Source organism: Hemitrygon akajei, chromosome 7 (assembly GCF_048418815.1).
Source record: "Hemitrygon akajei chromosome 7, sHemAka1.3, whole genome shotgun sequence".
NCBI classification, from domain to species: Eukaryota; Metazoa; Chordata; class Chondrichthyes; order Myliobatiformes; family Dasyatidae; genus Hemitrygon; species Hemitrygon akajei.
Window position 1 is genome coordinate 108,361,446 of NC_133130.1, and position 19,399 is coordinate 108,380,844.

At 42.7% G+C, this 19,399-nt stretch overlaps 2 protein-coding genes across 3 annotated transcripts in view; both read right to left on the reverse strand.

Moving 5' to 3' along the window:
• Positions 1-3,928, reverse strand: part of rsph3 (radial spoke head 3) — a 64,745-nt gene extending 60,817 nt beyond the window's left edge. Inside the window, exon 1 of one of the 2 annotated variants that reach the window (XM_073051675.1) lies at positions 3,544-3,928. In XM_073051675.1, the coding sequence (XP_072907776.1) occupies positions 3,544-3,659 (116 nt within the window). In that variant the 5' untranslated portion in view covers positions 3,660-3,928. The remainder of the gene's footprint in view (positions 1-3,543) is intronic. The other variant, XM_073051674.1, reaches the window with a different exon arrangement.
• A 6,697-nt stretch (positions 3,929-10,625) lies between these two features.
• Positions 10,626-19,005, reverse strand: tagapb (T cell activation RhoGTPase activating protein b). Its single transcript, XM_073050177.1, has 11 exons — positions 18,878-19,005; positions 18,281-18,363; positions 17,180-17,257; positions 16,822-16,882; positions 15,836-15,967; positions 15,518-15,678; positions 14,781-14,942; positions 14,545-14,654; positions 13,637-13,826; positions 13,353-13,467; positions 10,626-12,243 (listed from the first exon to the last, which is right to left on the reverse strand). The coding sequence occupies exons 2-11, from the start codon at positions 18,305-18,307 to the stop codon at positions 10,889-10,891; spliced, it is 2,391 nt and encodes a 796-aa protein (XP_072906278.1). The 5' UTR covers positions 18,308-18,363; positions 18,878-19,005; the 3' UTR covers positions 10,626-10,888.
• Positions 19,006-19,399: the final 394 nt, after the last annotated feature.

Consider the following 19,399-nt stretch of genomic DNA (forward strand, 5'->3'; position numbering starts at 1 on the left):
AATTTTAGGAAGCCAGAATCAAACAGAGCCCTTGAGAATTATAAAGAAGCCAGAGAAGGACTCAAGAAGGGAATTAGGAAAGCCAGGAGGGGCCGTGAAAAGTCCTTAGCAAGTAAGATTAAAGAGAATCCCAAGGCATTCTATGCATACATTAAGAGCAAGAGGATAACTGGGGAGAGGGTGGAACCACTCAAGGATAAGGGGGAGGGGAACATTTGCTCGGATGTGGAACATGTACATAAGGTCCTTAATAGAATCATAGAAAACCTACAGCACAATACAGGCCCTTTGGCCCACAAAGTTGTGCCAGACATGTCCCTTCCTTAGAAATTACTAGGCTTACCTATAGCCCTCTATTTTACTAAGCTCCATGTACCTATCTAAAAGCCTCTTAAAAGACCCTATCGTATCCACCTCCACCACCATTGTCGGCAGCCCATTCCACACACTCACCACTCTCTGCGTAAAGAAAAAAAACTTACCCTTGACATTTCCTCTGTACCTACTCCCCAGTACCTAAACCTGTGTCCTCTTGTGGCAACCATTTCAGCCCTGGGAAAAAGCCTCTGACTATCCACACGATCAATGCCTCACATCATCAGGTCACCTCTCATCCTCTGTTGCTCTAAGGAGAAAAGGCCGAGTTCAATCAACCTATTCAAATAAGACATGCTCCCCAATCCAGGCAACATCCTTGTAAATCTCCTCTGCACCCTTTCTATGGTTTCCACATCCTTCCTGTAGTGAGGCAACCAGAAATGAGCACAGTACTCCAAGTGGGGTCTGACCAGGGTCCTATATAGCTGCAACATTTCCTCTCAGCTCCTAAATTCAATTCCACGATTGATGAAGGCCAATACACCATACACCTTCTTAACCAGAGTCAACCTGCGCAGCTGCTTTGAGCGCCCTATGGACTCGCACCCCAAGATCCCTCTGATCCTCCACACTGCCAAGAGTCTTACCATTAATACTATATTCTGCCATCATATTTGACCTACCAAAATGAACCACTTCACACTTACCTGTGTTGAACTCCATCTGCCACTTCTCAGCCCAGTTTTGCATCCTATCAATGTCCCGCTGTAACCTCTGACAGCCCTCCACACTATCCACAACACTTCCAACCTTTGTGTCATCAGCAAACTTACTAACCCATTCCTCCACTTCCTCATCCAGGTCATTTATAAAAACTAATGAGCAGTTTAAATCACTATTTACCAAGGAGAAGGACGTGGAGTATAGGGAGATCAGTGAGGTATTTTGATGTAAAGGAGGAGGTACTGTTGGGCCTCTTAAAGAGCATTACGTTTGTTAAATACTCGTGACATGATGGGATATGCCCCAGGTTATTGACAGAGGTAAGAGATTGCTGGAGCCTTGACCAATATCTTGCCACAGGCAAGGTCCCAGAGGAGTGGTAAGTAGTTAATGTTGTTCCATTATTCAAGAAGAGAAAGAGGGATACTCCTGGAAACTGGTGAGTCTCACATCAGTGGTAGGGAAGTTACAGTAGGGAAATGCTTAGGGATAGGATTTATGAACATTTGGAAAACCATGCCCTAATTAGGGAGAGTCAGCATGGTTTTGTGCAGGGCAAGTGGTGTCTTACGAACTTGTTTGTGAGTAAGGCATTTGACAAGGTCCCTCATGGAAGGCCTATCTAGAAGATTAAGCTACATGGGATCCATGATAAATTAGCAGCTTGGATTGCCCATAGAAGACAGGGGGTTGTGTTCGAAGGGGCATACTCCAGCTGGAGGCCTGTGATCAGTGGTGTTACACAGGGATCTATACTGTTCTCTGCTGTTTGTGATGTATATAAATGATCTGGATGAAAATGTAAATGGGTAAGTTTGCAGATGATACAAGCATTGGTGGTGTTGTAGATAGCATAGAAGGCTGGCAAAGAACACAGCAGGGTAAAGGTCATTTACAGATATGGGTGGAGAAATGGTAAACAGAATTCAACCAGGCTATATGTGTAGTATTGCAGCTTGGTAGATCAAATGTTACGAGACAGTACACTGTTAAATACAAGATCCTTAACAATGTTGATGAGCAGAGTATCTTGGGGTCCAAGTTCACAGCTCTCTGAAAATTACTATACAGTTTGATAGGGCAGTTAACAAGGTATATGGCACGCTTGCCTTTATTAATCGAAGCATTGTTCAAATGTCAGGAAGTTATGTTGCAGCCTAATAAAACTCTAGTTAGGCTGCATCTGGAGTACTGTATATAGTTCTGGTCGCCCCATTATAGGAAGGATGTCGAGGCTTTGGAGAGGGTGCAGAAGAGGCTTACCAGGATGCTGCCTGGTTTAGAGGGCATGTGCTATAACGAGAGGTTGCAGAAACGTGGGTTGTTTTCTCTGGAGCAGTGGAGGCTGAGGGGAGATCTGACAGAGGTTTATAAAATTTTGAGAGGCAGAGATAAGAGTAGACAGGGAGTATCTGTTTCCCGGGGTGGAAGTGCCTAATACCAGAGGGCATGCACTTAAGATGAGAAAGGGCAATTTCAAAGGAGGTATGAGAGGCAAGTTTTTTTTTTACACAGAGGGTGGTGGTGAGGGTGATGGTAGAGGCAGATGCATTAGGGAGTTTAAGAGACATTTAGATAAGCAGATCAATGTGAGGAACATAGAAGGATATGGACATTGTTTAGGCAGAAGGGATTCATTTAGATGTCCATTTGATTACTAATTTAATTGCTTCAGCACTAAATTGGGGCCGAAGAATCAGTAACTTTGCTGTTCTGTGTTCACACCAATACCATTCACCATTTGTGCGTGCTTATCTGTGCTGACTTTTGATCCACTAACCTATGATTCAGTTAGTAATTTCTCACCTGCCTCCTCCTTCCAACCACTTTGAATAACAGGCAGGCACCCCGACCTGAACATAGTTGGACCCAAATCTATGTTAGATCTATGTTCTAAGCACCTACTTGTGTGATACTATGCCATGCTGACCCGAGTCAGTACTTCATTAGGTTCCACCGACCCCGAGTCAGCATGGGCTGGAGATTGTGCGCTTGGTGAGAGGGAGGGGGAGAGGGTGAGGGAGGGGAGAGGGGGAGAGAGCCTGCAAGCCTGGGAGAATTATTTTGGGGTATCAAAGGGAAGACATCATACTCAGCAAGGGATTTGGAAGGGCATGTTGCCTTGCTGTGAGAAGCGCAACCCCAGGTGTTGGCTTCTAAGTTTACCTTGGCATCACAGTCAGGCAGTGGAGCGACATTTGCAAGTCGGGACATCAAATATGATGTCCAGGGGTATGAAAGACCCCAGGTCAGCCAGCTGGAAAGCCATAGGGCTCAGTCTCGGATTGGGGCGACAGATGAAACCAATGCTCCAACAACTCTCCCTGGGGTATCAGAGTTCACCGTGCGCCAGTAAAAGGGAAACTGAGGCACTGGGCCAGCGCTCACCCCAGACATGGTGACCCCAGGCCGTGGAGTCTAACTGCTGCATCGCAGAGCCGGCCCCTCCACACACACACACGCAACCCCACCGAAACACACCGCTTCCTCCCGCCCACTCACTGCTCCTCCTGCCGGTATTTCTTCCTCCCCTGCAGGGCCCGGGGGCGGCTGGAAAAGGTGTAGGTGCCGGTGCCGGTGCCGCCGCCGCCATCCTGCTGCGCTAACACGGTCGCCATGTCGCTGGGCCGCCGCTGACCGCTCTCCGGCTGCAGCCCTTGGAAACTACCACTCGCCTCGTGTCCCGGCAACCGTTGCCAATGGCAACCTGTGCGTTACTTCCGTCGCTCGACTCGACCGGACGCGAGTTGCCGTGGTTCGGGCGGCCTTGTGTGAGCATCGGGGCTGGCCAGATATCCTGCAGAGAGCCGGTCATAAACACGGGAGGTTCTGCAGGTGCTGGAAACACACACAGAATGGGCAGGCAGCATCTGTAGAGAGGAATAAACAGTCGGTATTTGGGCTGGAAAGGAAGGGGGAAGAAACCGGAATGAGGAGGTGGGGGGTGACAAGCTCGAATGTGTCGCTAGGGATCGTTTCCTCAGTGATTCCCTTGTCCAGTCGTCCCTCCCCACTAATCTCCCTCCTGGGAGTGGAAGCATTACACCTTCATCTCCATTGAGCGCCCCAAACAGACAGGTGAGGCAACATTTCACCTGCGAATCTGTTGGTGTCCTCTTCTGCAATGCAGCTTCCTCTATATTGGTAAATTGGGGGACCACTTTGTTGAACACCTTAACTCCATCCGCAAAAGGAGGATTTCCTGGTGGCCAAAGATTTCAGTTCCAATCCCCATTCCCATTCTGGTACATCACTGCATGAACTCCTCTGGTCCCACTCTCAGGTTGGAGGAGCAACACCTCATATTCCATCTGGATAGCCTCTATCTTAATGGCATGAACTTTGATTTCTCCGTAATTTCTCCCTCTTCCGTCTTCCCTCTTCTTCAGTTCCTCGTTCTGGCTCCTCTCTTATCTCTTCTCACCTGCCTATTACCTCCGCTTGGTGCCCCTTCTTTCCTTTCTCCCATGGCCGACTGTCCTCTCCTATCATATTCATACTCCTCCAGCCCTTAACATTTTCTACCTATCACTTCCCAGCTTCCTATTCTGACCTCCCCCCACCCACCTGGTCTCACTGATCACCATATAACAATTACGGCACGGATACAGGCCATCTCGGCCCTTCTAGTCCGTGCTGAACACTTACTCTCACCTAGTCCCATCACCTTCTTGCTTCTACTCCTTCCCCATCCCCACCTTCTTATTTTGACGTCTTCCCGTCCTGATGAAGGGTCTCATCCTGAAAGCTGCTTATTCATTTCCATAGATGCTGCCTGCTGAGTTCCTCCAGCATCTAGTGTGTTGTCCTGCATCTTACCAATGCCCAAGTAAAGTAGGGTGATCTGCCTCAATGACTACCACCCAGTTGCACTCGTATCTACTGCGATGACGTGCTTGGAGAGTTTGCTCATGGCCACAATCAGCTTCTGCCTAATCAAGGACCTGGACACGTTGCAATTTGACTGGCCACAATAGGTGAGTGCAAACTCACTGGCCCTCCACATGGGCAATAGTAATACCTCCATCAGGCTGCTGCTTATTGATTACAGCTCAGCATTCAACACCATCAGACCCTCAGTACTAATCTACAAGCTCCAAAACCTGGGCCTCTGTACCTCCCTCTGCAGCTGTATGCTTGACCACAGTCAGTATGGATCAGAAATAACACCTCTTTCTCACTGACAATCAACACTGGTGCACCTCCGGGATGAGTGTTTAGCCCACTGCTCTGCTCTACTCTCTCTACAGCCCTCGCTCCGTGGCTTGTCACAGCTCAAATGTCATCAATAAATTTGCCGATGACACATTGGCAGAATTTCAGATGGTGGCAAGGAGGTGTTTAGGAGTGAGATAGATCAGCTGACTGAGTGGTGTTGATGTATGTGAGGCCAAGGAATTGATTGTGGATATAAGGAAGAGGAAGTCGAAGGATCGAACACCAGTCCTCATCAAGGCATCAACAATGAGCAGTTTCAAGTTCCTGGATTTCAACATCTCTGAAGATCTATCCTGGATTCAACAGACTGATACACTTACAAAGAAGGCATGACAGCGGTTATACTTCATCAGGAGTTTGAGGAGTCTTGGTAAAACACCAAAGGCTCACAAATTTCTGCAAATGTACGTGGAGAACATTCTAACGGTCTGGGATGGAGGGGCAACTGCAGTGGATCAGGAACAGTCACAGAAAGTTGCAAACTCATGGGCACTAGCCTCCTCAGCATCGAGGACAATGCCTCAAAAAGGTGGCGTCCATCATTAAGGACCCTCCATTACCCAGGACATGCCCTCGAGAAACACAGCCAATGTTTTAGAAACAACTTCTTGCATTGATTTCTGAATGGACTATGAACCCATGTACACTACCTCAATATTTCTTTTTGCTCTCTTTTTGCAGTACTTACTTCATTTGATTGTTAACTATATTTCTTATTGTAATTTATAGTTTTGATTAATTTTTATGTATTGCAATGTACTACTGCTGCAAAACAACAAATATCACAACATATGCCCGTGATATTAAACCTGACATTGATTCTGATTCTGAGAGTGGTTCATTTCACGAGCTCCCAACAACCGTATAAACCTCTGGATAATGTTAAGTCATAGTCCATCTGCCTTAACGGGTGGACCACTATCTGAAAACGTAATATTAAGTTTGCCCTCCCAAAGTCTCTGAGGCTGTACCTTCACCATAAAGACTGACTCCACACCATCTTCTCGAAGATGATTTGCCAGCTAATTCCATGTCTTGTTGTTACAACCCTTGCTGTATCTAATTTCTGTAAGATATAGGTTCTTTGTCTTCCCACTGTGGTCATTGTTTTTTTTTTGAATGAACTTGTCATTTTGTTCTATTCCAATTAGAAATATTCCAAATTAATTTTCTCCAAGTGATTTGCTATTTCACCTCTCCTTCAGATCAAAATACATCAAAATCCAGGTTTTCCTCACAACTCTCCCTGAAGATCGGTCTTGTGACTTATTTCTCCATCTCCTTCATTACTTGAATATGAAGAACATTCCAGTTAGGAACAGGAGTAGACCTTGTAGCTCTAAAATGCAATGCCACCATTCATCAAGGTCATGGCTGCTCATAGCTGTATTTTTCTGCACCATTCTTTCTTTTTAATTCCTTAAATATACAAAAACCTAGCAATATATGTCTTAAGTGAATTCAATTAACTGTGTCCACATCCCTCTGTGATAGAGAACTCCCACTGATTCACCTGCCCCTCTGTGAAGACATTTCTCGTCTCAATCCTCAATGTTCTGAGAATCTAAACCCTGATTCTGGACTACAGAGACAAGTAAAACATCTACCCTGTTTAACACTGTAAGAATTTTGTAAGTTTCAATAATATCACCTCTAATCATGCAAAACTCTAATGAATATTGATGTCAGCTTCTCAATCTCTGCTCTGTTGGCCAACCCACCAGCGCAGCAACCAGGTTAGTCAGCCGTCCATTATAGCAAGAACGCCCTTTTTAGGTAAGAAGACCAAAGCTGTACTCATTAATCTAGGTGCATTCTTGCACATGTCCTATTTAAATGCAGTAAGACCTCTTTGCTCTTTTACTCAAATCTTTTTCAGTAAAAGCCAACACACCATTTATCTTCAAAACTGCTTTTTTCATCTGAGACTTGTGTACAAGTTCACTCAAGTCCCTTTGAGCATCAGCATTTTCTCAATCTGGACCGTTAAAAATATTCCTCTTCTTCGTTCACCAAAGTTTTTTTCTGCATTATAATCCATCTGCTATGTTCTTATCCATTTACCTAGCTTATCTATCTTCTCTTGATATTTCTCTACACCTAGTTTTATATCACTGGCAAACTAGGAAATATGCTATTTGATCCATTCAGCCAAATTGTTGATATAGTTTGTGACTAGCAAGGGCCCAAGCATGGATTCTACATGTCACAACCTGAGAAAGAATAGAAGACACTTTTCTCTTCGTAACAAGTTCTCAATCCATGCCAGTACATTACCCTCAGTTTTGTGTACTATAAACTTGTTGACTAACTTCTCATGAAAATGTAAGTACACTGTTTCCCTTTATCTATTCTAATACTCACATCCTCAAAGATTCCTTTGATACATCGATGTTGACTCTGTTCAATTCTATAATACTTTTCAAGGTATTCTGTTTAAACAACCTTCATTATAGATTCCAATATTTTCCCCACAACTGATACTGCACTAACAGGTTGGTGGTTCTGATTTCTCTCTCCCTCCTTTCGTAAACAACACAGTCACATTTACAACCTCCCAATCTATAGGAAAATTTCCAGAATCCACACAACTTGAAAAGACAATAAGCAGAACATCGACTATCTCCATGGCCACTTGTGTCCATACTATAGGATGTAGATCATCAGGACTTTGAGATTTATCAGTTTCCATCTCAGCAGTCCAATAGTATGCTATTGTTTACACTGCTTTAGTTTTGTTCCTCAGTCTCACTAGGTCTTTAGTTCTCTAGTACATCTGGCTGATTTTATATATTCTTCGTTGAAGACAGGCAAAAAGCAATTGTGAAATTTCTCATTTTCCACTATAAGTTCTCTCATCTGATTTTAAGGAAGCCCATTTGTTCTTATTAGTCTTTTATTCTTTTTTACATGTCTGTAGAAGATCTTACATCTCTTTATTTCTCAGCATATTCTATCTTGCCTTTCTTTATTAGCTGCTTGGTCCTCCTTGTGTCACCCATTTCGGACATGGCCCAAGTGCGGAGTGAGAGACACTGAAGCAGGTCGGTAGTTCACAGACTTTAATACGATCAGTGTCAATGGGAAAAGAAAGCAATAGGCCGAACAGGGCTATTAACTAAAACTCTCAAAATGGAAAATGAAGTCTACACTGTGGCTGAAAAAACAACTAAGAATAAAACAAATACTGCTGGTCTTCAGGGTCAGTTGACTTGACTGTCCAATTTATCAGGCAAGGTGGAATGCAAGCAGGCAGCAAAGCGTTACTGTGTCGAAGTCTCAACAAATACTATGACAGAATGAATCAAGTTAAATACTATCACAATGAAATAATAATTAGCTGATATGTGCATATTCATAATTTCTGAATCTGCTGCGCTGCGGAATCTGTGGTTGTGACACCTTGGCTGAATTCTACAATATTTCCAGTCCAGTGGAAAGGAATAAGCAGCTGATATTTCAGGCCGAGATCCTTTATCACAACCTGCTAAAGGGTCTCGGCCTGAAACATCGACTGTTTATTCCTTTTCGTTGAAGCTGCCTGACCTGCTGAGCTCCTCTGGCATTTTGTGAGCAAGTTATAAACATGAGAAATTCTGCAGATGCTGGAAATCCAAAGCAACTCGCACTAAATGCTGGAGGAACTCAGCAGGTTAAGAGGCATCTATGGAAATGAATAAACAGTCGATATTTTGGGCCGAGACCCTTCTTCAGGACTGGAAAGGAAGGGGGAAGGTCCCAGAGTAAAAAGATGGGAGGAGGGAAAGGAGGATAGCTGTTCTCTGGATCTCCGGAAACTGCAGAATCATTTGTGTTTACTATTATCTTTGGCAACTCAGAGTGCACAAAAGTAAGACTGTCTTGTTCTGATGTTGAGAATAGAGCTGGAGAAGTATATGCCCCATGTCTCTTAGCTTAAAAAGGATTTGACTAGGAGATGGGAAGATTTTAAATTTGCTAAATTGATTACTGTTTTGGAAGTAATGTGTAAGGTTACTAAGTGCTCACTAGTCTGAAAAAATGAGGAGAGAGAGGTTCCTACTGACATTAAGAATCTGAGAGTGATTGCAAGGTGGGCACTTCCCTGGGCTGAAAAGCCTAGAGTCAAGGAGCACGATCTCATCTATTTGGGATCAACCTAAGGAGAAACTTCCTGATGTAAATAACACCACAAGATATAGGAGCAGGATTAGGCCATTTGGCCCATCGAGTCTGCTGCACCATTTCATCATGGCTGATCCAACTTCACTCTCAATTCCAGTCTCCTGCCTTCTCTCTCCTGGTATCCCTTCATGCCCTGACTAATCAAGAATCTGTCAACCTCTGCCTTAAATATACCCAATGATTCAGCCGCAATGGCCGACTGTTACAATGAATTCCACTAATGGTTTGAACTCTGAAATTATCTGCCCTGGATGGCTCTGGGTGCTAATTCATTGCTGTCAATATCGTGTCCCACAGAAGGACAAACTCACTGGAGGTAGGGGTACAGTGGTATAGAGGTGAGAATTCCCAGGCATTGACTTCAGACCAAATGAACTCTCATGGTATCAGCATGAGCAAGATAAACTCATCCTGATAACGACCATATCATCCATCCTCCACTGATGATGAGGATGATGACTCAGCACCCCTACTTGTTGAAGAAAACTCAGGAGAAGTAGCAAAGGTGTAAAAAGTACTTGTGGCCCATGACCACGAGCAAATTCTTAGCACCCAGCTGACTGAATTCGGAAGTTTTACCAGATTGGTAAAATCTGTGGCAAATTGGTCTGTGGCAAGTAGTGAATGAACTGCCACTCAATGGTTCAAGAAGATGACTCACCATCACCTTTTATAGGGCAATTAGGAATGGGCAGTCAGAGTTGGCCTTGGGTGCAATTCCTACACCCAGACAGACAGACAGACAGACATACTTTATTGATCCCGAGGGAAATTGGGTTTCATTACAGCTGCACCAACCAAGAATAGTGAAGAAACATAGCAATATAAAACCATAAATAGTTAAATAATAATAAGTTAATCATGCCAAGTGGAAATAAGTCCAGGACCAGCCTATTGGCTCAGGGTGTCTGACACTCCAAGGGAAGAGTTGTAAAGTTTGATGGCCACCCCAAAGAGTGAATAAATGAACGGAAACTGCTTAGATCCATTTCCTCAAAGGAATCTTTCAAGGATTGTTGGCAGAGTTTGCCTGTCTGTATACTTGTGACATGTATGAACAAGCACACACTAACATCTTTACTAACTTGACACACAGCACAAAAGTGTACAAACACCTGGAATTCAAGCCATATTTGCACCCAAGAACAAAGGCAAGAGCCCGAGGAGGTATTCAGAGAGACTCCGAGACCATGTTACTCTGTGGTGGCATTTTATTCCATTAGACTAAATACATTGATAACAGAAAAGCATCACAATGATCAACGACTGAGACAGTCCAAATGATAGACCTTGACCCAAAATGTCCATTCCCCTCCACAGAGGCTGCTTGGCCCTCTGAGTTCATCTTGGAACTTGTGCATTGTTCCCGATTCCGGCATCAGAAGTACTTTGTGTCTCTGGCTTATCAGACTGTTCTAATGAGGTTCCTCAATGTTAATCATATGGAATATAGTTCATGCAAGTATTATACGTAAGACTCTTTAGCGTGTTGCAACTCTTTGAAGACGTCAAAGGCTTGAATGGACCATAGTTTATGTTTGCTCCTGCCTGCAGCTTCAGACATAGCTCTCCCTCTGTACTGGTGTGCTTCTTCACATTTCGTGAGATGCAAAGTGTTCTCAGAGCAAATGTGCAGAGCCGTGCATTGATTAGCAGCTGTGGTTGGTTTATCGCAAGAATCAAGATCAGCCTGATTTTGTTGCAAAGTCTGGAGCAAGTCCTCTGTTAATGAACAATGTCTGACTTTCTGTTCGGCGACTAATCTGCAACCAGCTCTCATGTGTACTTTCAGCTGGGCCTGCCTTCTCATGTTTTTCACTGTCATTTCGTTAATTGGAGCAATAGGTGGACTGTTTTCTTCAATAGCTTCAGTATAAGAAGGTGGGCTGCAACGCCTTCTACTGTCCACCTGTTGAAATACTTCATCAGCAGAGAAGATACGAGTCCTGGACCTGGCAGAGCTGTTGTCATCAACTTGGTCCTCGTGGACAGTCTGACAGGTTGTCAGGTTTTCTCTCAGAGTGTTTTCCTTGTAAGACTCTGGGTTTGTAAGTGTCCTTGATGGCCCCCAGCTGTAAGTCTTCCTTACGGGGTTCTTAGCTTTCTCTTTTGCGCTCTTTGCACAACTGTTTGGATCTTGCATCGAACTGGCTTGAAGTTTTGTTGTATGGTCTGAAAAGATGCTACTCTCCTGACTGGTACAGGTGGGGGAAACAAGTGGAGAGTTGATAAAGACTGAGCACTCTGACATGTTTGAACACGAGCTGGCTAATGATGAAACTGACGAAGCCTTTGAGGAAGGGGCTGTGGAAAGTTCGGAGTGTGAGCTAGCATTAAAGTTGCAAGGCCTCCTCCTGCTAATCTCACGCCTTGTGAAGCTTTCGTCGGACACCTGCTTTCTTATTAGCTGGTGAGTAAAGTCCTGGACAAATGGAAATGAGCAACCATCATGGCTCCTTGCAACTAATTCCTGCTGTCTGATATTCTTAGGGTTAATGGTGACACCTATTGTCGGTTCAGAGCTGCGCCTGTTTGCTCTCAAGTTTAGCTCTCCAGATGGACAAGTTGTCACACTATGATTAAACGATACTCTGCTATTACCATCAATTGACTCATTGCTGCAAGACGTTGTGACGCTAGCTCCAGCCTTTATGTCTGTTTGATAGCTCTGCTTTCTTGCCAACCTCAACCTTTCATGGCTCCTTGATAATGGATAACAGCTGGAGTTTGCTCTTCGCCTTTTTTCATTCTCGCCCTCTTTCCAGTCATCCTGGTCAGTGCTGTCATAGGCAGAGTCATTTTGGAGAGAAGATGACGTGTCTGTAAATAAAATGATAAACACTTCAGTTACAGTTCCAAAACTGCTCTAATCAATCACCTCAAAAACCATAATCCCCTACCAGGGATACTGAGAGACTAGCCCAATAGTTTGAAGACTCCAGTGATGTTCTATGGATTAGTGTGGTTACCTACCACCATCTTTTGTTCAATCACCATAAATGTGCAACCAAAAGGTCACAGTTACAACATTTGAGATCTCGCTGGCAAAGTTTCTCAGTAGTAATCTTATCGGCGGGTAGTGGGGTGGGATGCATCTCTAACAAAGGAGGTGTAAGATGCTCCTTCCCTCTGCTAGCCTGCAGGTCACCCTTGGGCAAGGTGTAGCACCTGCCAAGCCCCCTGATCGTGTGAACAACTAGTGCATATCACAAATCTTGGTTTTGCAACCACTGACAGCAGGCAGGCATTCTCTGAAGAGTATTGATAATGGCTGGGGGTCACCTGTCTTGTAAAGACACTGCCCAGAAGAAGGCAATGGCAGACTACTTTTGGAGAAAGATTTGCCAAGAGCAATCATGATCATGGAAAGACCATGATCGACCACGTCACATGACATGGCACATAACAAACGAATGAACAAATAAATCTGATTGAGCCTTCATCATGGAAATAGCATTGCTTTAGTAATACAGCAAAACCAACTTCCCTTGTATGCATAATATATCAGCCTGAAGCACTGGCTAACACTTGCTTCTAAGTTTGAATCTCAGACCCATGCTATGAGTATCAAGACATTCTATCTGCCATGACTGTGCCTACTTTAAACTTGTTTTCATATGAAATGCGATCACCTTCCTCAGTCTTGGAGCGTACAATCTAGTCTAGCATTTGAGTAGGCATGCCATAATGTGAAAAAGAAGTGAGATGCTGAACAAGCGTGGATGTCTGAATGTGAATGTAAAAGCTCTCTAAGCACTGACCAGTGGCAAACGTTTATCAATTAGGAAGTAAAATACTGTTTTTTTCTTTGTGTAATGCCTGACTGTTAGGGTTCTCTAATACACACTATCCTTGATTTAAAGCAGTGTTTAAAGTGATGTCCTGAAGTGTATAAATGCAAGTCATTTTTAAAATATGATGCTACGTACCCAGGTTATCAACGTGTTCTGGTCGTCTCTGTGCTGGTTCACCCAGAATTGTAGGTATCTCATCACCAAATATTTGGCAACAGTTCTCGATCAGAAACTGCATCAGACCCACAACCTGAAATGAAGATGGATTTGCTCACTTCAGAGTCAATATTCAGAATAAATGGCCAATATTAAAGACCCTCCAAATTCCCTTCTCATTAGCTTCAGGAGTTCTTAATGCAAGCACAACAGCTCTTCTGGAGACAAACTGACCAGGTCAGTAGCAGGTAACAAATATTTACCTTTGCAGTTACTTCTTTCTGTAATTCATCTGGTGGAGGTTTGCTGGTCCAGAGCATATTAGGCCCAATGCAAACAGCCAGATTGTAGGCGTCCATCTTGTTCACCTCAGAGTGCTTATTGATGTGGTAGAGCATACAAAACACGTAACGAAGTAAGAGACAGTTGTGCCTTGGAAGTTTGTCCAGAAGCCTAGCAGAAATAAAAAGGGAGTTTCCAAACATTAGCTATGGTTTGAAGTCTTCTTTACTCAATTCAACACTTCTTCCAAGACACTGAAGTTCTCCAAACATGGTTTGGGAAATGCTAGCTGTAGACTTTGAGATGCTTTGAACAAGATCACCTCAATGACGATTTTAAGAATATCTGGTATTTCATGAAAAAAGTGCGCAGAAAAGTGAGGATCAATTTATTTGTAAAGCTAGTTAACACGCAGAATGGCTTTATCTGCTGTGTGTTTGTAACTTGATTATTTACATATATTACATTTAGCTGTTCGTGCTGATAATATTTTAAAATCTGGCTAATGTTTTGGTGTTAGTCTTTGCAAGTTCGAAACTACGCTGGTTTACAACATGCGGTTGTGTAGCAGTCGAAGTATTATCAAGGCCGATAATTTTTCTAACCTATCTCTTCAATCTATATTCCATTTCCAACCATGATTTCACTTGGTGCCAATCAGTTAGGCAATTATTAAAACTTGAAGCGCTATAGTTATTGTAAGGATGTGTTGCACCCGAGATTTTGAACATGTTTTCGACCTTGAGTCGAGATGCATTTTGCCATCACATCACATCCCTGCCCCCTACCCTCGGCAAGAAGATAAAGGAACAGTCACAGCTCTTGAACAACTGACAGGAGGTGAGCAAGTCAGTACACCCCAGGTGATCTCATACATCAGGATACTCACTGTCTGAATTTTGTAACTGTTTCTTCAAGATGCTTTTCCTCCATGGCCACCATCCAGCTCTCGTACAGCTCAGTCACCAACACACTGTTTGGGATTCTCCTCAGGAAATCCTGCATTTTATACATTTAGAATTACCATTGAGGCCACAGGTGTGGAAAAAGTAACTAAATTAATTTGCCCAGTACTGCCCTGATTTACAATCCCCCTTTAGAGCACTGAATTTCAATTTATTCTACCTTGAAGACAGCAGCCAACTGGATGACGGGCTCCTCTTCTAAGGCCACTTCACTTCTTGTATTTAATTTTCCAATTAGTTCCTTGCAGGCCTTTAAATTTGCTGACTTGCGAAATATTCCGACTGTTGAGGGTCCTTTCTGGAACAGGACCATCAACATATCCTAGAGAAAACAAAGCACAAGGAGGAAAGTTAACTACTATAGTAAATAGCTGACTTGGAAAATAGGTTTGGATGTGTGATTGGTGAATCTCATATTAATCTCTAAAATTTTATTTGCACATTGGAAAAAAGTGATTCTTTGAAACAATTCCACTGATGTCTTTTTGAAAACCTGAAGAGAGCTATATGTGTTTACACACTATTACCATTACCTTTAATATGTTAGTTTAATTTGTCTACTGGACCATTTCAAGTGAATATGCATCCAGAGTATGAGTTAGGTTAGATCTTTAGTATGCTGGGCTTCAGCACTTTGTATTAGATTGGAAGAGATCGCAACAGTCCACTGATGTGCATTTAATATTTAAGTAAAATTGTTTGATTAAACATTCTTGTTTATTTAAATAATTCATTACGGGTTATATGTATAAATACTTGAATGACATACATCATCAGGCTACCACGTGCGCCCCTCACTTAAAGTAAACACAAAGTAAGAGCCTCATTCCCAGACCCCCGTGTCTTCCCTTGAATTGGTTTAAAGTTTTGAAGTTACAAAATATAACATCCACTTACAAGGACTGGTTTGGCGAGATTGTCATGATCATCACAGATGTCTTTAAGAGGCCGATCAAAGAGGCCATCATTCCGAGACGAGGGGGATTCACTTCCCAAGTTTTTGAGGAAAGGCCACGATACTCTTGTTTTGCTCTTCTTGCTATGCTTCAATCTGGCATCTATTTCAAACAGGGAAAGAAAGATGAAAATCCTTTGTAGCTGTCCGTGAATGAAATTCAACAGAAAAGATACAATCTTATCCATTAAAATGTTGAATTCAGAAGTAATTAATTTTATTCCAACCTGCATGAGAACAAAGGCTTTATCTCACTTTACCTTGCGAGTATTGGCCGCAGGATTTCTCTGATGGTTTCGAAGGCTTTCTCTCCATGCTGCCCGGTGACAGATCCCACTTTGCCTGTTCTTTGTGCTCTTGTCTTGTTTTGACGCCACATGTGTTCTCTTGACCTAAAAGTGCAAACAGTGAGGTTAGATCGTATGCCGCGACCTAAAAGAGCAAGTTTCTTTTTTTAATATTTCCTCCGGCCCGCTTCTGCATTTTGAAATAATCTGCGGTACAATCTACTTAGCTGGTATACAGTTTAACACATGCCAATCTGAACACCAAGGCAGCATTTCTAAGAAATGAAATCTACTGATAAGCTAATTTTGTCTAATCCTCATTGTTCCTTAAGATAGAAACTGAACAGTAACAATAAAAAAATCCAAATGAAGGTTTTTTCATTATAAATTGCACACTGGATCAGCTCCTGTTTGAAATGGGAGCGTGCATTATTTGAACCAAAAAGCTGATTTTACACAGTCAATTTAATCTTTCATCTAAAGGGAGGTCTTGACCACAGTCCCAGACATCTGAACATGTGAAAGTAAAAGGGGAAAATATAGATGTGAAATTAAGTGCAGAAGATACATGTGAAAGCACATGCAAAAAAGTTCATGGGGAAAGTACATAGGGAAGTGATTGGGGAAAGTACAGCCCCCAGGTTAAAAACAGATAAAATATTTCCATTGTTCTCCTTTGTAAAATCCTAATGAGAAGTGATCTAACAGAAACTCTGTACGTAGTACACTGCTACGTACTATTAGGAAAAAGCATCACTCCTCTGCAGGTTTGTTTGCAACCAGCCCCTAAAGCCAGCAGTCAAATAACCACCTTCACTGATAGGTACAAAAAAAAACGATGTTTTCTAATATGATGCCAGTTAGCACAAAAAGAGTGGTTGACCAAGTGTTTGAGCTTCAGCAAAACAACTAGCTGGTACACGTGGTGGGAGAATGCGCAGGTTTATTTTCAAACTTACCAATCAGGGAAGAGAAGTCATTGCTGTTTGACAACACCAGTTGGAGCTTCTGGGCATCTCCCTAAAGATACAAAGCAGGTGCAGTCAGATACTGTCACATTCAGAGGTACAATGGACAGTTTAATGCTAACTCCACTGAGTACTTGTATTTACATTGGCTCATCTCAATTTTACATACCAACATTTAATAAACATAACCAAAACAACGAAATCTAAAATTAAACAGTTACATGCCTCTAATGCTGCTGCACCCCACTGCAAACAGTAATCACGTAGACATTTATTTAATCAACTATTATCACAGGCAAATGTCTGTGTAACAAGACCACTGCAAGATATTTACCCCAGGGGTACCCACCTGCTCTGCTGGTTCCTGTGGTAGTGTCTTCACCACCTTGCCAGGTGGTTCCATATTGCTTACGGTTAGTGTCTTAGACTGTCAAAACAGAAGTATTTTTGTCATGAGTAAGTGTGCATTGAAACACCTCTGAAAATCCAGAGATTACAAAAGAGCAGGCAGAAATTTTCACTTTCATTTCCACCCCCTCAGACCTCCCTCCTGACCTCACAGCTGCCTTTGCTTCATGGCCCACAGCTGGTGCTAAGCCCAGAAATAACTCGAGAATACCTCATCAATTCCTACTTGCTAAGATCAATTGTTAGTGTCCATATATAATCACAGGAAGACATGCACCATGTTGCTGATATAAACTATCATACATATACAGACACGCTCAGACTTAATACTCAATTAAATCTCCAACTTACAAACCAATATAACTCTCACATTCTTATGGAAGACTATTGACCCTAAATTAACTATTTCTCTTTCCATAGATGCTGCTTCACCTGCTGATTACCCCTAGAAATCCCTTTGTTTTAGTTCAGATGTAAGCCTCTCCCATCTGCATACATCAATAGCACCTTTGCATGATATAATAACCCCCCACTTACACAACTTCCCTCATATTTATACTGTTATACCCCTAATATTCCCATGCTCTCATGCAGACATACACTGCATGGGCTAGCTCAAAATTTCTGTCCTTTGACTCAGAAATGATACTGGGGAAGAGCATTTTTAAATCTCCAAGACTGCACAATGGATTTATTTGGTTCACTTAATAAATGTTACTCATTTCAGAGTTATTTCACATTGGCTTACTTAGAAAAATGCAGCCCCTGATACCCATTGGTTTTGTAACATGAAAGGAAAGAGTGTTATTTTAAAGCCTAAGAGATAAGTGAATTATCTTTCAGATGGGCCACTGGGTTTTATTTTTTTCCTGTTCTGTTGTCCCAGTGTGTGACGCTTCTATATGCTTATACAAAACCATTTGTACAATAGCTGTCAATAGAGCATATTACATTTACAGTTTGGTAATTCAATGCCTAAGGCTGAAAATTAGTCTGATTCAACACAACTATCAGCTGATATTAAAACAAAAATCCAGCTTACCAGAGCAGAGTTACTTAAAACCTTCATTAATACAATCCGTAAGGTAAAGTTACGCCCTTGTTTTCTTTAGTTTCTTGAGTTGCCTAAAGACAAGAGATGAAAAACCGTTACTGAAAGTCCCCCTGGGTTTACTTTCAGTGCAAATGATGGCACACAAGAATAAAAGCCAGTCCTTTGCACATGATCCAAATACTTTACATTATCTACACTCAGGATACCACAAAGGAAGTACACCGCAGTGAGATTATTAATCTAGAGGACTCGTGGGTTCAAGGATAAACTAGCTGCAGGTGGTGGCTTGCTAGCCACTTGGACATGATCATGTTATCAAGTTCAAGTTCAGTTAAGGGATTTTTAAAGTGGAAAGTTGCAAAGAGGCAGATGGGTTTGGGGAGAGGTTCCCACAGGACGGAGAGCCCGACAGGGAATTAAAGAGCAATTTAAATAGGGGAACGTGGCAAGGATCTCAGACTCTCAGGATTATAAGGTCATCTGAAGGCAGTCAAGACTGCCAGAATTAGCCGGCGTTCTTGATTTTAATTGTACTCATTTATCCAATCCTGATGTAAGCAGGTGACTGAATAAAAGTATGCTTACCTGTGGAGATAATTGTGCCACAGTATCTTTACTTGAGGTAAACTCCAGGTGAAGCAAGCACCATCACTGTACAGCTACAAATCCAGCAGGCAGAGAATCTGTTCACGTCTGTTATTACACGCTCTATATAAAGGGGCCGTGGGCAGGTGGAAATACTGAGAACGGAAATTACATCACGGCATTTTGCTCTACCGTTTGGAGCTGAAAGTGAACTTCCCTCTTCCAAATAAGGCCAGCAGCCTGTGGTATTCTCCCCTATGATGACTGGAAAAAGTGAGATGTAATGGTACTGTACACGAGAGCAAGTTATTATTAACCTGTAAACCAATAAAAAAGTAACTACACAGACAGACAGACAGACAGACAGACAGACAGATAGAACGAGGGAAGTTGTGGGGGGGGGGGGGGAACGACTTAGTGCTTGTACTGCCTGGTGGTTCAGTGAGATTGGCTGGGAATTTCTGAAAGCCTTCCCCTTACTTCACTCTTGTAATTTCACCAGGAGTTCCCTGAAGAAGTGGG